This window comes from Anabrus simplex, chromosome 8 (genome assembly GCF_040414725.1).
Source record: "Anabrus simplex isolate iqAnaSimp1 chromosome 8, ASM4041472v1, whole genome shotgun sequence".
NCBI classification, from domain to species: Eukaryota; Metazoa; Arthropoda; class Insecta; order Orthoptera; family Tettigoniidae; genus Anabrus; species Anabrus simplex.
The window spans coordinates 93095008-93113010 of NC_090272.1; the positions used below are offsets into that span (position 1 = coordinate 93095008).

At 38.7% G+C, this 18003-nt stretch overlaps 2 protein-coding genes across 3 annotated transcripts in view; one reads left to right on the forward strand and one right to left on the reverse strand.

Annotated features, from left to right (window-relative positions):
- The window catches only part of LOC136879160 (protein zer-1 homolog), an 80854-nt gene extending 78309 nt beyond the window's left edge, over positions 1-2545 (reverse strand). For both annotated transcript variants that reach the window (XM_067152919.2, XM_067152918.2), the window contains exons 1-2: positions 2343-2545; positions 1306-2095 (exon numbers count right to left, since the gene is read on the reverse strand). In XM_067152919.2, coding sequence (XP_067009020.1) covers positions 1306-2066 — 761 coding nt within the window. In that variant the 5' untranslated portion in view covers positions 2067-2095; positions 2343-2545. The remainder of the gene's footprint in view (positions 1-1305; positions 2096-2342) is intronic.
- Positions 2546-2614: 69 nt separating this feature from the next.
- The window catches only part of LOC136879307 (TBC1 domain family member 13), an 84349-nt gene continuing 68960 nt past the window's right edge, over positions 2615-18003 (forward strand). Inside the window, exons 1-3 of the mRNA XM_067153127.2 lie at positions 2615-2634; positions 2724-2797; positions 12811-12936. Of these exons, the coding sequence (XP_067009228.1) occupies positions 2615-2634; positions 2724-2797; positions 12811-12936 (220 nt within the window). The remainder of the gene's footprint in view (positions 2635-2723; positions 2798-12810; positions 12937-18003) is intronic.

The following is an 18003-nucleotide window of genomic DNA, read 5'->3' on the forward strand; positions in this document are numbered from 1 at the left end:
GCCATTAGCATATGCTGGATGTATTTGCGATGTGAATATATTAAGTATAGAAGAAGTGAAATTCACAGATTTTTTTTAGCACGACCAATGGTCTTGTCACTAGCAGCACTTAAATTAGCAGCTCTGTGTAGCATGTTATGAGTTCTTGTGAGTCATGTCATGGTAGATTCCTAACCTCTCTTTATCAAATAATTACCGCTTTGTTTAATCTGACAGTTCTTTCTGTCCTTGAAATCACTAACTTAATTTCTTTTCAATAGCAGGTACCATAATCTTCTTTATTTGGCCACTCAGAAGTGTCTGCATGAAGTTTAATCTAAAACATTATCTTTGAAGAAATGACAACTTAGCTGACTACAAGTAGACTAGCATCGCCCAGCTTTACAGCTGGCTTGAAGAGCAAAACATAAGTGAAGTTCTATGTAAAGAAGGACCAAAATACTTCTGGCAATAATTCTCAAGCAACAGATGCAAGTCTTCCATCGTCACAAAACTTCCTAAAACAGGTGCAAAGAAGACTGTGCAAGATTTGATCCAATTACAGAATGGACTATTACAATGTGTGAGTATGCATTAAAAAAAAAAAAAAACTCTGATTATATCTCAGAGAGCAATTTTAAAGATTTTGAGTGCTGTGAATGTTCAAATGTGATATAATTCTTTGTTTCATTCACTTCTAATAAGGTAGCTAGTTTCTTTTATCATAAACGTTTTTCCAAAAAAAAAAAAAAAAAAAAAAGACTAATTTTTGTAGATTCCAAAATAATACGTCTGTCAAATACAGTAAGTTACAGTTCTGAAATATCCTGTTTAAGTAGTTCTCAATAGTTATACCAAAGAGTTCTGGAAATCTAAACAAGAGAATGGAATGCAGGGCAGTTGTCAAAAAATAAATCAAGTGACTAACAGCTGAGAAATTATGAACATTAATCTAACATTCTGCATATTTTTTTTTTTTTTTTTTTTTTTTTACAGCTTGACACTTTTAGTATAGAACTATGCAATTTTGGCCGACACTCAAAGGGTTGATCAACATCAATTCAGCTATTACTGGTGGGCCTACTACACAAAAAAGCCAGGCATATTTCCCAGAAACAGATTTTTCACCACTCCCACATTTAAAGCCTCCTAACTGTGAAACAACCGATCCTACAACTTTTGAGAATAAGAGGAAAGTGCCAGGTCAAATGTGGTAATTAGGTAGTCTACTCTGATGATTAATATGAGAAAAATAAAATTTCCACTAAAGTGAATAATCTCTAAGTTAATAATAGCCTTGTAAAATATAACAAAATATGAACTCACCTTAACTTGGTCAATTTACAGAGTGATTCTAATGCATCTTGTAATCTCTGCACATTAAACAATACAAGTGAAACAAGATTTTTTAGTTCACATAAATATGATAAGTCTCCTAAATCAAAACAACTGGAGAGATCAAGATGCGTTAAATTAGTTAAAGACCGAAGAAGTAGTGGAAAGTACATTCTTTCTCCCTGGATATAAAGGTGTCTAACAGCTAATCTTCGTAGATTTGGTGTACGTAATATATATCCTCTTCTATGATAGCCACTTATGTTGTCTCCTTCTTGCATGCGGGCATCTTCGGGAAAGAGAGAACTGGGTAGTAGGTGAACACCTGACCCAAGACTAAGAGATAACAGACTTTCACCACATTCATTGATGTGAACTAGAGAACCTTCTGTTATATTTGCACAATTAAAAAGGTCTAGTTCCAACAAATTGTGGCCCAGTAATGTACACAAACCATCATCTGTTATGCTTGAATTCCTCAAGCGAACTCTTCTTAGTCTTGTTGTATGAGGATTTTGAAAAATATTCACAAATCTATCATCGATCACATGACCACCAGTCTGATACACCTGGATAATTTTTTCACATATTTCACTGGGAAGAGCAAGACCCTCTTTTAACTTATAATCCTTTGTAAAGGGATCAATAGAACAAATTGTTTCCAGATGACAGACAACATACTTGAAGCACAAATCTAGTAAGGAATCAGGTGCACTTTCTCCACAAACAGTAACAGAGGGCAACATAGTCATGAATGAAGTATGTTCTGAAGTCCACCTTTCTATAAACAAAAAGACAAACAAAATTAAAAGGAAAAATACCAAGTGAAAGAATGGTCATATGATAACTGTCAACATACTAAATACAATTATCTACCAAATTATACATCTATGACACTGTACATTAAGGTATGCGAAAGAAAGCTAATAAGTATGCAGTTTCAATATTAGATTACAAAACTCATACATAAATAATGTAAAATAACTTTTAGTCAATTATTACTGTCAAAATTATAAGTCAAAACATACCACTTTCAAGGTAGGCTCTTACACAATGCACTATGAGTTCACTGCTGATAACCAGTGCCGTGGGAGTTACAACTACATTATAGTTAAAAGCAAAAATTATCAAGGCTGACAGGACAGTGTAAAATGAGTGTTAAAACGAACTTGATTTCAATTATTCTCTCGATTAGAGGCTGCTATCACTACACTTCTCACAGATGTTTTTACTTCCATCACATATGAGCAGCGATGCGCATTGCGCATGACAGTTGTCATCACGTGAAGAAATAAGTGAAATGGCGGCGTATAAGGCCAGGTGGGTTGGGGTATTTGTCAAAAATGTTGATAATTAGGTTAATGATAAATTCCAATTTACACTTATTTTCGATTTTTATCTGCTTTCAGGTTAAAAGAATTCGAAGAAGTTTTGAGCTGCGAAGAAATCAATGTAAAGAAGTTAAGGAAGCTGTGTTTTCATGGTTAGTTTGTTTCATGTGGATGGAAAACTGATTACTGTACAAGCTGTTGCTGTTTTTTGAGGTCATTTATTATTTATTTAAATTAGAACATTATCGTCCGTTTTATTGTAACCGTGAATTTTATCTGCAAGCAGCAGCTTTATTTGTGCTTTATGTCCTACAGCGGAAAAGAAATGTCATTTGGCAGAAAATCCGCCCCCCTACAGTTACTGGAAGCAAACTTGCTGGAAGCGTGATATATATCGTAGGTTATGATATATATGATATATGTCATTTGACCACGATGCGATTCTTTATTTATTGTCTAATTAAACTGTTTTCGCGTTCTTTTCTATGTGGTCTTTTATAACTCACACAAAGATCATTATTCGCCCCTGCTAGTATCCGAAAGTTCGGATATTTTCTTCTCTGAAAATCTTTTCATTTTTAATTCATTATTTTCGTTATTTATCAAATTACCCTATGCCAGATGGAAATCTTATCTAATCCTTCGATGAATAATAGGGTCTTTTTCATTTACAGTTAAGTAGGCTATATTACAATTGTGCACTTACTGTGCTGTAATCTTCGGTAGAAATATTTTGCGCCAGAGAAGTTGAAGAAAATATTAAAAATTATTTGGGGAATCTGAGGTACATCTTTATATTACATGGGCCATTTAAGAGTAGGTGCCAATGTTTTACCTGTTATTTTGTGTGTGTATTTTTTTTCCTTCTAAGAGTTCAAAACGTAGTCAGTACAGTAATGGAATAATTATGAGCGTTGAAGTTCTTACAGCCCCAACTGTGTAATATATCAAAATTGAGCAGAGGTGCATTTGTCCCTAGGATTTTCTGTAGCATACACCAAAACTCTTAGTATAGCCTATTTCAAAACAATCACTGTAAGTAAACTGAGAATCAAAGTGTTCTGGACTGATGGCATGATTGGTGAGATAGGAAAAATTTGCGGCAACAGCATTATGTATGATAATTTCATACATGCAGAGTAAAGCGTATTCATTATCCTATACTCACATATAATGCTGACATTGCTTCTAATTCCTCATCTCTTGCCAGAAAATCGTGTAGTAGCCTACCAAGTCCAACTGCACTCTTCTGTACTTCTGTTTACAAGTTAGAACCTGACATCCAACCTCAGAACTATAGCAGGAGGTGACAACCTTGATGACCACCTGTTTGATGGGTCATACTGCATACTGATTAGAAATTTGCTGAATTTTTATTTATTTAGAAGAATAGCACAAAATATGCATTGAAATTCACTCCAAACAAAACTTGATTAGAGAGACTAGTCTTTTTCTACAAAACATTGCATGATATCTATCACACTCTTTGAGGCATAGTTTGCATTGGCACTTTGGAGATGGCTCATGAAAATCGTTTCTCGTACAAATTTTGTAGTGAAAACCGTGGGCAACAAACCATGTAACTGTATGCCTCAGCTCATAGATGGTGTTAGTCCATTCTGTCCATATCGTGGCATCTGTGCAGTAAAAATCTGAATTTTCAAACGCTGTGCGAGTTGGCTGTGCAGTTACGGTCGCGCAGTTGTGAGCTTGCATTCTGGAGATGGTGGGTTCAAATTCCGCTCTCAGCAGCCCTGAAGATGGTTTTCCATGGTTTCCCATTTTCACAGGAGGCAAATTCTGGGGCTATACCTTAATTAAGGCCACGGCCACTACCTTCCCAGTTCTAGCCGTTTCCCATCCTTCTGTCACTGAAAACATTTGATGTGTTAGTGCGACGTTAAACAGTAGGGGAAAAAAAAGAGAGAAAATTACACGTTATATGGTGCTTTAGTACCCATCCCACATGTTTGGAATATTAGAATTTTGTTTTACATATCTGAATCAATGGAGAGGAGAGATCCTTCTTTTATGCTTGCCAGGGTCCCACTAACCTGCCCCAAGAAGTATTATTAGTTGCATAGAAGAACTAAAAGTGAGACAGTGTAAAATAGGGAAAAGTGTCTATTTTCTTTCTTCTTTGTGATTAACTTAATATTTGTATTGTGTCTCATAGAGGTCGCCTCATGTGGCCACACGGCTGCCTCATTCGGTGAAACTATTTTTGACGTGAGAGGATCTCTAACTTATCTTTCTTATTTGTCACTTTGTAGGACTCTTCAGGCAAATCTATCGTGGAAACAGTGGCTGTTGTGGGGGCACACACCCTTCGAGAAGCTCTTTTATATGACGGCAGTGTATACTGTCTGCACAGCAAAAAAAAAAAAATCTTTCATTAGCTGTGTATAATATGCCAATGTTGACAAGTTGACTACATTGTGAGGTCATCTGAGCTGCACTATGTTGGATCTTGAGTCTGTCTTTGCAGGAAGGGTACCAAAGCTTTACCACTTTTTCTTCTTCTTGCATCATCAATCCTGAGATAGGTTTGTAGCAATGCAAGCAGCTCTCCATCATTCTTTATCCTGGGCTAGCCTTGTCCAAGTTGTGTAGGAGTGGTAGTTAGTATCCTTCATGACCTGGTGGATGTACTGTAACCTCAGTCTTTTTCTGGCATCCTTCCCTCTGCACCTCCTTCAGGAATTGTCCTCAGCATTTCTTTGTACCTTTGAACATGCCCAATTCCTCAAGCATGGCTTCACCAGTTCAACCCTCCACTGTACCTCTTCTTTGATCACTTTGTCCACTCAAGAAATTCTGAACATCTTCTGATAACACCAGGTTTCAATGGCCATAATCCTTTTCTTTTTTTGCTAGTGGCTTTATGTCGCACCGACACAGATAGGTCTTACGGTGACGATGGGATAGGAAAGGCCTGGGAGTTTGAAGGAAGCGGCCGTGGCCTTAATTATGGTACAGCCCCAGCATTTGCCTGGTGTGAAAATGGAAAACCACGGAAAACCATCTTCAGGGCTGCCGACAGTGGGATTCGAACCCACTGTCTATCTCCTGGATTCAAGCTCACAGCCACGCGCCTCTAACCGCATGGCCAACTTGCCCGGTCCTTTTCCTTTCAGCTTTTCCAAGTGTCCAGTTCTTGCTTCCATATAACGGTACACTCCATACGAAGGTAACAGCTTTTTTGAGGTTCTTGTCTATGCTTCTTGATGTGAAAAAGTTACACCTCCTGTTAAAGGCAGTTAGCCTTGTTTATTAGGCTTAAACTCTCAAAAGCTCACTACTTTGACTTCTCGTCTGACATTGTCCTACTCTCAGGACATGTGAAAGTTTCTACATTCTCCAGCTGCTACATGCTCAATATACAGTTTGTGTCTGCAGTATTCTACACATAATATAGAAAATATAACTTTTTATAGAATTTCCTGTGTTTCCATCCCAGTATTACAAGTTGTCACCACTGTGTGGTGGACATGATTTGCCGATTCCAATTCGCCCGCTCTACATCTCAGGGGTTTTTTTTTTTTAGAGTTTGCCATTTGCCGGGCTGAGTGGTTCAGACGGTTAAGGCGCTGGCCTTCTAACCTCAACTTGGCAGGTTCGATCCTGGCTCAGTCCGGTGGTATTTTAAGGTGCTCAAATACGACAGCCTCGTGTCGGTAGATTTACCGGCACGTAAAAGAACTCCTGCGGGGCTAAATTCCGGCACCTTGGCGTCTCCGAAGACCGTAAAAGTAGTTAGTGGGACGTAAAGCAAATAGCATTATTATTAGAGGTTGCCATTTAAGAGCGTTGAAATGTAAATTGCCTGTGTTGGATGATTTACAGGCTTGTTAAAGATTAGCTTAGCATATGCACTCAAATTATAGTTTTAATAAAATAATTATGACAGATTGCGTCTGCCTCCGTAGCTGACAGGTCATAGGCTTTGATTTTGCTCGTCAGGATCACGGGTTCGATTCCTGGCCAATTTTAATTGTGAATGATTAATTCCCTAGATTCAGCAGTTGGGTATTTTATGCGGTTCCCAACCTTTCTACAACTTGTACAATACACACACCACTATCCTTCACCACAGTAACACGCAACTGACTGAATATGGCAGACACCAGCTACCCTTGCTGGGGGATCTGCCTTAAAAAAGGTTTGGCCAGGCTAATAATGAAACAAACTAAATCATGGCGCTACAGTCCTGATGGACCTTGACCTACCAAGCGACCACTGCTCAGCCTGAAGGCCTGCAGATTAGGAGATGACACACGGTCAACTCGACAAATCTTTTCAACCATTATTCTTGGCTTTCTAGACTGCGACCGCTATCTCACCATCAGATAGCTCCTCAGTTGTTCTCATGTAGGTCAAGTGAACCTTAAACCAACCCTCGTATCCAGGTAAAAATACCTGACGTGGCCAGGAATCAAACCTAGGGCCTCCAGCAAAGAACCAGGTACCCTACCCTTAGACTGCGGACCTGGCTAATGATAGCCATACGAAATTCATCATTATTTATGTGTAACAACTTGTGAGAAAAACAGCATTTGCAATCTTGAAACCACTTGAAGATGAAAAGAATATTCATTGGAAAATGATAATGCAATAGAGCACTGTTTAAAGATTGGACAATAGAAATTGCATATGATGTATGTAATAAGATAGCAATGGAAGGTTTTGTTAACAGGAAGTGGTTGCATTCTTTGATCAGTCTCTTAGAAATGTTATTGTGCTGAATTTACCTATGGCAGTATAATAATAATCACATGGCATCAGCTTCCATATGCAGGCATTTTAAATTGATGCCATCTGGCTGCCTGCTCATCAATTTTGATGTTCTGTTTTACTCCAGATCTGCTAGATGGCAGAGTAAACCAAATCTCTCTTGGGCGTCTGTGGCCGAGTTTTAATGAATTTAGTCGGGTAAACACCAAATGTGTAACCAGAGATCTTAGAGATCTTATACATGCCGGTATCGTATGATGTGCTGTGTGGAATGGACTTTTTTTTCACTCTACCCGACTGCCTCTGCTGAGTTTGAACCTATCTTGGGATCTGGAGGCCGATACTGTAGAGAAGGAGCCATGTATAGCACTAACAAAACAGAATCTAACAACTGTTTTAAACTTCAACTAGCGAACGAATGGCCATGCTGTGCTTGGATGTGGCATCACTAGGCCTGGAATTTTAGTCTCTAAATAATTTAGTTTTAGGCACCTAAAATAGGCTTTTAAAAGTCACTTAAAATTTGGTTTTAAAAATGCGTAAATAGACAGGAAATATTACAATATACACTTAAACTGCAACATGATTTTTTAAAATTTCAAGTAATGTGGTATACCTATTCCTAAAAAATAAAGCTGCAAAATAAAACAGAATTAAAGAGACATTTATCAAAAACTGTTACAGATTATATGAAAAGTCATAATCATTACTGAACTAAAACCATAATACTAAAATCACTGATCACAATTGCAGCACTATAGGCATCCTATAACAGTGTAAACGCGTAGGCGGTATGTGTTTATTTATTTGTGAAGAACATTCCTATAGCACTTTCATTTGTAGTTTGCTTTACATTATATAAGAGTAATCTTCTACAAATTTTCCACAGTCAGGTTGTGTCTTTTATCTGTGAAAATCATTTTGAAAGCAAAAAAGAGCACTCTACACTCACAGATGTTAAGAGGGGCATAGGAAAATTTACCTACATTTTTCAGTTCAATTTCACTAGTTTAGTGCGTTTTTCCCATCCATTGTCTGATGTACCCTTTTCAGCACTGAATAACTTGGATTCTTCCACAGTACACTAGCCCACTTGTCTATATTTTATCCCCTACTTTGCCGCTAGCACTTTGTATGTTGTTCCCAGCTTTCTCAATTACAGAAAATGACTGAGGCTGTTTCCTTTTTCCTCCATTTTTGTAGTGGGGACTAGGAGAAATGAAAATTTTGCCTAAATATACGCAACATCTCCGTGAACACTGGAATAATCCTTTGGCAGATGACACGCATGCACAGAGCTTCCATCCAGGAACCCCAGTGGGTGATGATTGGCATGGTGGAAAAGGATTAGAGGGGAGTTTTTCTCTTGAAAGATGGCTATTCTTTATGGAGGCTTACAGTACACTGCCTTCATTGTTGAAATGAGAGTATTTACTGCAGGAAACTCGGCCTTAACCGTTTCTGTAAGTCTATGCAAGGCGTGGGGCCATGCAAGTAACATTAATTAAAGAAGGTTAGAAAGTTTTGAGGAGAGGTGCAGTAGAAATCATGTAGGAAGCAGCATCGGAGACAAGGAGGAGAACTTTAGAATCATCAACACTCCCAGGGTACAACAATTGCAACCCCTTGTTGATGAAGTACACAGTGCTTTGGCTATTGACTTTCTTAAGCTGCTTAGAGCAAAGAAGGTGAGCAGTAGATGCTTGATTGGGTTCCAGATTCCCTACTACGAAGCATGTAAACAAAGTAGAGGCAACGTAGTCCAAACACTCGTAGGAGATCGGGCATGCGCTAATGGGAAATGGGAGTGGTCAGGTGGCCCTGTTTTCAACATGCAGTGCACATTTGACAAGCATCCAGTTGGGAGTGTTGTTGCTGTGTGGCACTGAAGTGAAGAGTGTCGATTTCACAGCTCCAGAGCATGTTTTCAAAAGGTTATGAGCGTTCATGGATTAAAATCGAGGGTGCTCGTGGCAAAAATGGATCAGAATGTTATCAGGGATTACCTGAAGTGTGTGGTGAGAATGCATTACTGTATAGGATGGTTGCAGAATGGGTCAAGGCGTTTGGTCCAGATCGGAATGAGACTGCGGATTTTCACTGCAGAGGTCGGCTGTCCATTCCTCAAGATCAGATTGGCATTGTGAGTGGTTTTATTTTCTTAGACCATTGATGGTCTGTCTAGGAATTATCCGTAGACTTTGGTCTCAGTCCTCAAACGGTGTGACACATAGTGACGAAATGTCTTAACATGAGGAAAATTGAGTCCCATATGTTCCACATCAACTCACCGACGTATATACATGGCACCAGCATGCACTGGCTGACATCCACCTGGACAGATACGGCAACGAAGGAGATGCTTTTCTGCAGCATAGTGTCACCATTGATGAGACGTGGGCACGAGCCTATGAGCCTGAATTAATGCGTCAGTCAAATTAATGGCATCACCCAGGTTTGCCATGTCCACAGAAATTTCGACAGGAAGCCAGTCGGGTGAAGCCTATACTGATTGTGGCATACGACTACATGCTGTGCTTCAGGGACAAACCGTCAACAGTGACTACTATCGCTGCTTTCTGGAGCGATATCTGCATCCGCCTATGCAGTGCAAGATCATCGCCCTGTCGTGTTGCATGATAATGCATGTTGTCACATCGCAAACAATGTCAAGCTCTTATTGCAGTGGTGGCATTGGGAGGTGTTGGAACACTCCGCGTACTCACCAGACGTTAGCCCTTGTGACTTTGGTCAGTTTCCAAAGTTCAAGGAACTCCTCCGAGGCCTTCAATTTCCTGGTGTGGCACCTGTACTCCGTGCAGTAGGGCACTCTGTTACTGTTATCAATAGAGAACACCTTGCCATTGGTTCCCAATGGCTTCCCGACATTTGGCAAAAGGAAATAGACTTTGTAGATGACTATATTGAAGGTATGTTATGCAATAGTACTTGTTAGTTCATTAAGTACTGTATTCTATGAATATTGCCGCTACTTTATTTACAGCAGTCATACGTACACAAGCAATGTTTAATTTTAGGATTATTCTAAGTTGACTGAACTTAGAGACCTATCAATGCTTGATGGATCATATTCAGGTAAAATGAGGGCAAATCAAAAAGTAAGTTACACTAGCTTACCACGAGAGCACCTGGGTGTCGTGATTTTGGCCAATGCAGAGCCAGCTACAGTAACTGCTGACATGTCCGATAGGAAGGTTGGTGTGGTATCCCGTTGTGTTGTATGTGCAGAGCAGGCTAGGATCAATGGCATGTCAACTGGATGTTAACTCCAAATTGGAGATGTGTGCAACGATCAGATTTCTATGGGCTAAATGACTCAATTGCACAGACACTCATCGTGAAGTCACTGCTGTATATGGTGAGCGTGCAATTTCTCGCCTAGGTATTGTAAAGTGCTGTGAGCAATTTGACGCCGGATGCACGGATCTCATGGACGAATATCATGAAGGCAGGCCCGCAACGCCAGTACCGTTGCGAATGTTGACCGTATGAATGGGATCGTTAGAGAGAATCTGCACATAACACTGCAGGATATTTCCAGCATGCTGAACACTTCGTACGGCAGTGTGTTCTCCATTGTTCACCAGCACCTTGGATTTCGTAAACTGTGTCAAAGAAGGGTGCCATGTCTGTTCACCAATGTTCACAAGGGACAACGTTTCCAATTGTCGTCATTTTTGCAACGATGTTCTGTGGAGGGCAACTAGTTTCTGCAGCGAATGATCACGGGATGACACGTGGGTCCACCACTTCACCCCCGAAACAAAGAGAACATCGATGGAATGGGTGTACACCACATCACCATGACGAAAGAAGGCCAAGATCCAACCTTCAGCAGGAAAGGAAATGGCAACAGTGTTCTTTGACATGGAGGGTGTAGTACACATGGGATTTATGCTGAAAGGCACGCTAATCAACTCGGCTTCGTATAGTCGAATGTTGAACCGGTTGCATAAGGCAGTTAAAGAAAAGCAGCAGGGAAAATTGAGCATGGGTGTGATTTTGTTGCACAGTAATGCAGCAAAACATCCGAACTGCTGCAGCAATTCAAGTAGGAGGTATGGCATCATCCTCCATACAGTCCAGACTTACTGCCTTGTGATCATTTCTTTGGCAATCTGAAAAAGGATCTCAGGGACGGCAATTCAGAAATGATGAGGTGGTGAAAGCAGCTGTCTCCAGGTGCTTACATAGCGCTGGAGGTGATTTCTACGCATCCGGAATTGAAAAGTTGGTTGACCATTAAGAGAAAGGTTTACAGTCGTTGGGGATTATGTGGAAAAGTGAACTTCCATGCATTGTATATTGTCATAGCCATGTTGCCTCTGTGTAGGTGGTTTCATAAATGGCCATAACTTGGAAGTTTAACTTACTTTTGATTCACCCTCGTATCAGAGAGAATAAAACAAAAATGAAGCAAATTGTCCAGTAGAACGACTGGACGGACTGAACAAAGTTGCTTTTTACAGTATAGATTTTTGGCTTATCTAAGCTTTCTTGTGAAGTAGAATTTGGGGACTGCTAGGTTTTCCTCCTGTAATGTCCAGAGATCTTTGAAAAAGTGAACCCAGTGTCTAGTGATATGGGGTATATTCTTACATAATTTTATGGTTCAGACACTCAGGGATTTTTGCTTAACATGATTGAGCTCTGAATCTTTTCTTGGTCACTTATGTACTCTTTCCATGAGCTTGGTACAGTGGTAACTACATCTTTGTACTTTGATATTATTGCAAACATGCATACTTTGCTACCTTCAAAGAATTGGCAAGTTGTCATCATTGAGCTGAGTAGCTCAGTAGCCAGTGTACTGGTCTTCTGAGCTGAACTTGGCAGGTTTGTTCCTGGCTCAGTCCAGTGGTACTTGAAAGTGCCCGAATGTGAGAGCCTCATGGCCATAGATTACTGACATGTAAGGGAACTCCTGCAGTACAAAATTTTGGTACCTCAGCTTCTCAAAAATCTGTAAAAGTAGTAAGTGGAGCATTGAACCAGTATTATTATTATTATTATTATTATTATTATTATTATTATTATTATTATTATTATTATTATTATCATTATCATTATCATTATCGTCATTGTCATCATCATCACCAGATTCAGAAACTGTTTTTCCATTAAAACTAAAATGAAGACTTACATAAATCTCATGAAAAGATTTACACTTATTTATTGAGATAAGCGATGCTGCCCTCAATAGTCCAGTGTTTCAAAGAAAATTTTAATTTGGAACTGAATGTAGGCCTATAATTATTATGATTGTGAGGAATGAAGGTGATGTTTGATGGAGTATTTCAACATAGCCCATTAGAGAAAGAAAACACCGCTGAGGAACATTTTTTAAACTTTTTACCTGTCAGGTACTTTATGAATTTTCACAAATATTGTAATTTTTTATATGTTCTAGGTATTCCAGATGAACAAGGTCATCGGGCTCTGTGTTGGAAGTTACTTCTCAACTACCTCCCTCCTCAACGATGTACATGGAGTGAAACCTTGACAAGGAAAAGGGAACTCTACAAACAGTTCATCAGTAAGTTTTTCGTGAATCTTATATTTTCCCTTCTCCCTATTTTATATTTTTTATTTCTTGCAACTGCTTTGCTTCCTCAGTCTCACATCTTCCCCAATAACAACTACAAATTCAATGCCTCACAGATCTCAAATATATTTTTTTGGTATTTCATGAATTATGCCAGTTTTCATGGAGTAGCCAATATTAGCAGCAAGTCGCTGATGTGGCAGAGAGACACAAAACTCTTTCTCATGTGATCGGCAGCTGTCCTTTTTCACATATTCACAACAACATAGGGTTAAACATAGATTAAAAGACCTGTTAGCCAAGAAAAGTTTTGACTCTTATGAAGAGGTGTTTGCTGTTGGTAGTATAGGATCTCACTGGTTCAGTGACATTGTTGTATTTAACATATATGATTCCCCGGCCATTATTGTCAAATCAACCATCTGATTTGAAAACAATGATCTAGACCAATCTACTTTGGTTCAAAGGGAGCAAGAGCATGCAGAATAGTCATCATTGTCATGAATTCCTTCCAGCGAGCTAGGTAGGATTTTAAGAAAGTTGTGCCTCCATTTATTCTGTTCTCGGTATGCTTCTCTCTCTCTCTCTAGGGCATCTTCTCTAGGTCTTCTTTTATCTGAGCTAACCACCTTTTTCTAGGGCATCCAATTGGTCTTCATCCTGGAACATTCTTTTCAAAATACTTCCTTGGAGTTTGTCACCTGCATTCGCTTAACATGTCCTAGTCACTTCATCCTCGCAATACTATAACACCAAATTTACCTGTCAGTATGGATACTGGAATCTTGAGGTATACAACCTTTTCGGATGAAGCAGAACAAGTGAAGGTTATCAGTCATCACACTTGTGGGAACTGAAATATTTTGTGCAACAAAATCGCTTTGTTATATTTTGAGCCAAATTTAATGTAATACTCCGGTGGTGGTATATTTTATAACTGATCAGTGCACTGGGTACCATTGCATCTCCTGGGAGGAGCAGCTGCAATTTATTTGTTTAAGTTATAAGTAAAGTTGTTTCCTGTGTTCATAACTGCTGTAGCTTATTAATTTATAAATTTACTAGCAGTTTCCTGCAGACTCCAACTGCAACATATCATGTTGTTCATTAATATCCCACAGATGTAGTTGCAAAGTTTTGAGGTAATGAAATAATACACATGAATTTTATTGTTGTAGTGATAGAATTCAATATTATAAAATGTAAAGGAATGCAAAGCTATGGTACATACGATTGAACAAAGTACAGTAGAAGTCCATTATAGTGAGAATTCATAATGGTGAAAAATTCACTTGTTATAATGGATTGTCGTTATACAGTCGAACCTGTCCTAACGGACACCCTTACTCAGCGGACACCTGCCTATACGGACAGTTTCCCTCGGAACCGATTTTATTTTACATAAGACAAGTGTTACATTGGCCTCATTTAAGCGGACAACTTGAACTCCGGACAGCGAACATCGCCATTTGTCCCGTCCACTTGACTTAAGCGGACACTTTACATGTTGCAGGACAATTTATTATGTCGGACCACATGTCATCCTTTCTTTTAAAACCATTCTTCAGACATAAGGAAATCTCTTTTGAATGTTTGTACAATTTCGAGTGCGAGGGGAGAGAGTGTACATTGGAATGCTGTTCTGCCTAGTGGTGTATAGGCCTATTCCGAGAATTCTAATTGCCCTGAAATGCTGCCAGAGACTGTTGACTCACACCTTATCTGGGATTTTCGTCCCTTCTTGCATCATTCTATTCATAACCCGGATTGTCGCTGATAAGGTCGAGCTCAGGTAGTCAACTTGAGAAGGAAAAGACAGTACAGGCGCTAATTAGTGAGACAGAAATACCGTAGCAGTTCAGTTGTCTGTTAAACATGAGTAACAAGGGACGATCGTGTTTAGATCTCGAGGCAAGAAGAAATGTAATTATAGAAAGTGACAAGGGACTTTCAGTGAGAAAGCTTGCCGAAAAATTCAACTGCGGGAAAACTGAAATAAACACTATTGTGAAGAATAGAACTGAAATTTTAAAGGAGTGGGAGGAAAATAGGAATCGAGGAGTGAAAAGAAAGCGGGAGTCAGTTTTTTCAGAAGTGAACGTTGCGGTATATGAGTGGTTCAAGTGTGCTCGAGTGAGAAAACTGTGTGTGAGTGGACCAATGTTACAAGAAAAAGCTTGAGAAATCTCAAATAATCTGTAAGTTGAGAATTTTGTAACTAGCAATGGTTGATTAGATTGTTTTAGAAAACGTCATAACGTTAGTTTCAAAACAGTCTGTAGAGAAGGTGACGATGTGTCTGCGACTGAAGTAGCAGATTGGGAAGATAGGTTACCAGACATTTTGAATAGTTATGAACTGAAAGACATTTTGAATGTTAATGAAACTGGTCTGTTCTTTAGGGCGATCCCGAAGAAGTCACTGACTTTGCCGAATGAAAGTTACAAGGGTGGGAAAAAGTCAAAAGAGAGAATCACCATCATGTTTTGCTGTAACGCACTTCAAAATCAAATCAAAATCTCTTTATTTGCAAATGAGGTGTCTATACAACTGGTATAAGATTAAACTTTACATTGCATTTATTTATTTACTATTTTTTTTTTTTTTACCCATTCTGGATCCTAAGTAGCATAACGACCTGCTGCGTCTTAACCAGAGCCCCTTTTGCCACCACTTTTCAGAGTTCCTGAAGGGCCTTCACAGCTACCGTAGCGGTCCCAGGGCCCTCGAAGTCCCCACTGTACTTCACCCCTACAGGCAGTCCCCTACTTTGGCTGTCCAAACTCCTTAGACCAGGGGATGGAATTAATTTATTCACACACATTTTTTTATTTACAATAACCTGCACTGGTCAAATGCCCTCTAACACTTCATTTATTTTCTCTGTTGCTGTTTATTCTCTTCTTGAATATCTGTACAGATTTTGGAAAAGGATCAAACACTACCCCTGGCAAACTGTTCCACTCCTTCACACCCTTCCCAATGAATGAAAATTTACCCCAATCGCTTCTGCTAAAATTCCTTCTAATTTTATATTTGTGGTCAGTCCTGCCGATATAATTATTTTCCAACTGAAGCCTCTCACGGATATCTCCCCATGCTTCTTCTCCTGTATAGGCTCTATATAATCCTATAAGTCTAGTTTTCTCCCTTCTCTTACTTAAAGTTTCCCACCCAAGTTCCTTTAACATTTCTGATACACTACTCTTTCTCCTGAAATCCCCTGTTACAAATCGTGCTGCTTTCCTCTGCACACTATCTATTTCTTTTATTAGGTATTCTTGGTGAGGATCCCAAACACTGTTTGCATATTCCAATAATGGACGAACCATACTCAAGTAACTTTTTTCTTTTAATTCTTTGTTGCATCCTTTAAGTAGCCTCATTATGACATGTAATGATCTGTATGCTTTCCCAACAATGTCATCAATATGACCCTTCCAGTGCAAATTACTTTCAAATCTCACACCTAAGTATTTGCACTTGCCATCTTTTGGGATAACTACCTCATCCAAAGTATATTCAAATTCAGTTTTAAAGCTCCTGTTTATAAAAGTTGTAACAGTTGATTTGCCTCCATTAACCTTCTTAATATTTTCTTCAACCCATTGTTGGATACTTTCAAGGTCCCTTTGTAATTCTGAACAATCCTCGTTGTTGTTTATTTCCCTATAAACAATTATCTCATCTGCATACAATCTTATTTTTGATGTTATATTGTTCCCTAAATCATTTGCGTATATTAAGAAAAGTAACGGACCGATTATACTACCCTGTGCAATTCCCTTCCAAACTTTCTCTTCCTGAGATACATTATTTCCTACTTTGACTTTCTGAACCCTTGAATTTAGAAATGTTTTTATCCAACATGTAACCCTTACGTCCAATTCTATTCCCTCCAATTTCTTTAATAATATTCCTTGTTCCACTCTATCAAAGGCTTTGGAAAGATCTATGGCTATGCAATCTAACTGACCTCCTGAATCCAACTGATCTGATATGTCCTGCTGAAATCCCACCAGTTGTGCCTCACAAGAAAATTTCTTTCTAAATCCATACTGGCACCTCATGAACCAATTTTTATAATCACATATCCCTCTGATGTACTTCTATATTAAACTCTCCAGTATTTTACAAACTATACTGGTCAGGCTGATTGGTCTGTAGTTCTCTGGTTTCCTTTTATCACCCTTTCCTTTATAAATTGGTATTATTATAGATTCCTTCCATTCCTTTGGTATTACACTATTATTTATGACATAGTCAAAGAGAAATTTTAAATAAGGCACTATGTACCACCCCATTGTCTTTAATACCTCCCCAGTAATTTGATCACTTCCTGCTGCTTTTCCTTGCTGAAGCAGTTGGATTTCTCTGAAAATATCTTCGTTTGTGAATGAGAAGCTTCTTGTTTCCCTCTGTCTCTCTCCCTCTCTATCTTCTGTTTCGGTTTCCAACTCTTGACAATCATCTACTGAATCTCTAAATTCCCTAATAAATAGGTTTGCTTTCTCAGTATCTGTTAAATAGTGTTCACCCCCTTCTCCAACCATTGTAGAAATTTGGATTCCTTTTCCTTTTTGATTCCTGATATATGAATACAGCTTTTTCCATTTCCCTTTGTGGTCATTGCCCTCTTGAAGTATCCCATTCATATAATTCTCTTTTGCTTCCTTTTTCACTCTATTCAGTTCCCTCATTAGCTGTTTTCTAGTTTCTCTACTCTCCCTACCCTCTTTGATTTTCCTCTTTACTATTCTACATTTTCTTTTTAATTTTCTTATTTCCCTTGTATAATAAACAGGGTCTGAGGTCATTTTACCCTTCTTAACAGGTACAAATCTCTTCTTTCCTTCCCAAATGATTCCTTTAAATTTAGCCCAAAGTGTATCCACATTATTCCCTTCACTTATCCAACAACTGAATTGTGATTTAAGGTAAGTCCCAAATTCATCAACTTTAGTTTTTCTGTACATTTTCTTGTCTTGTGTAACCCTCTTATTAAGCCTTTTTGGTACGAGTCCTACATCCATTATTACAGCCTTATGGTCTCCTATT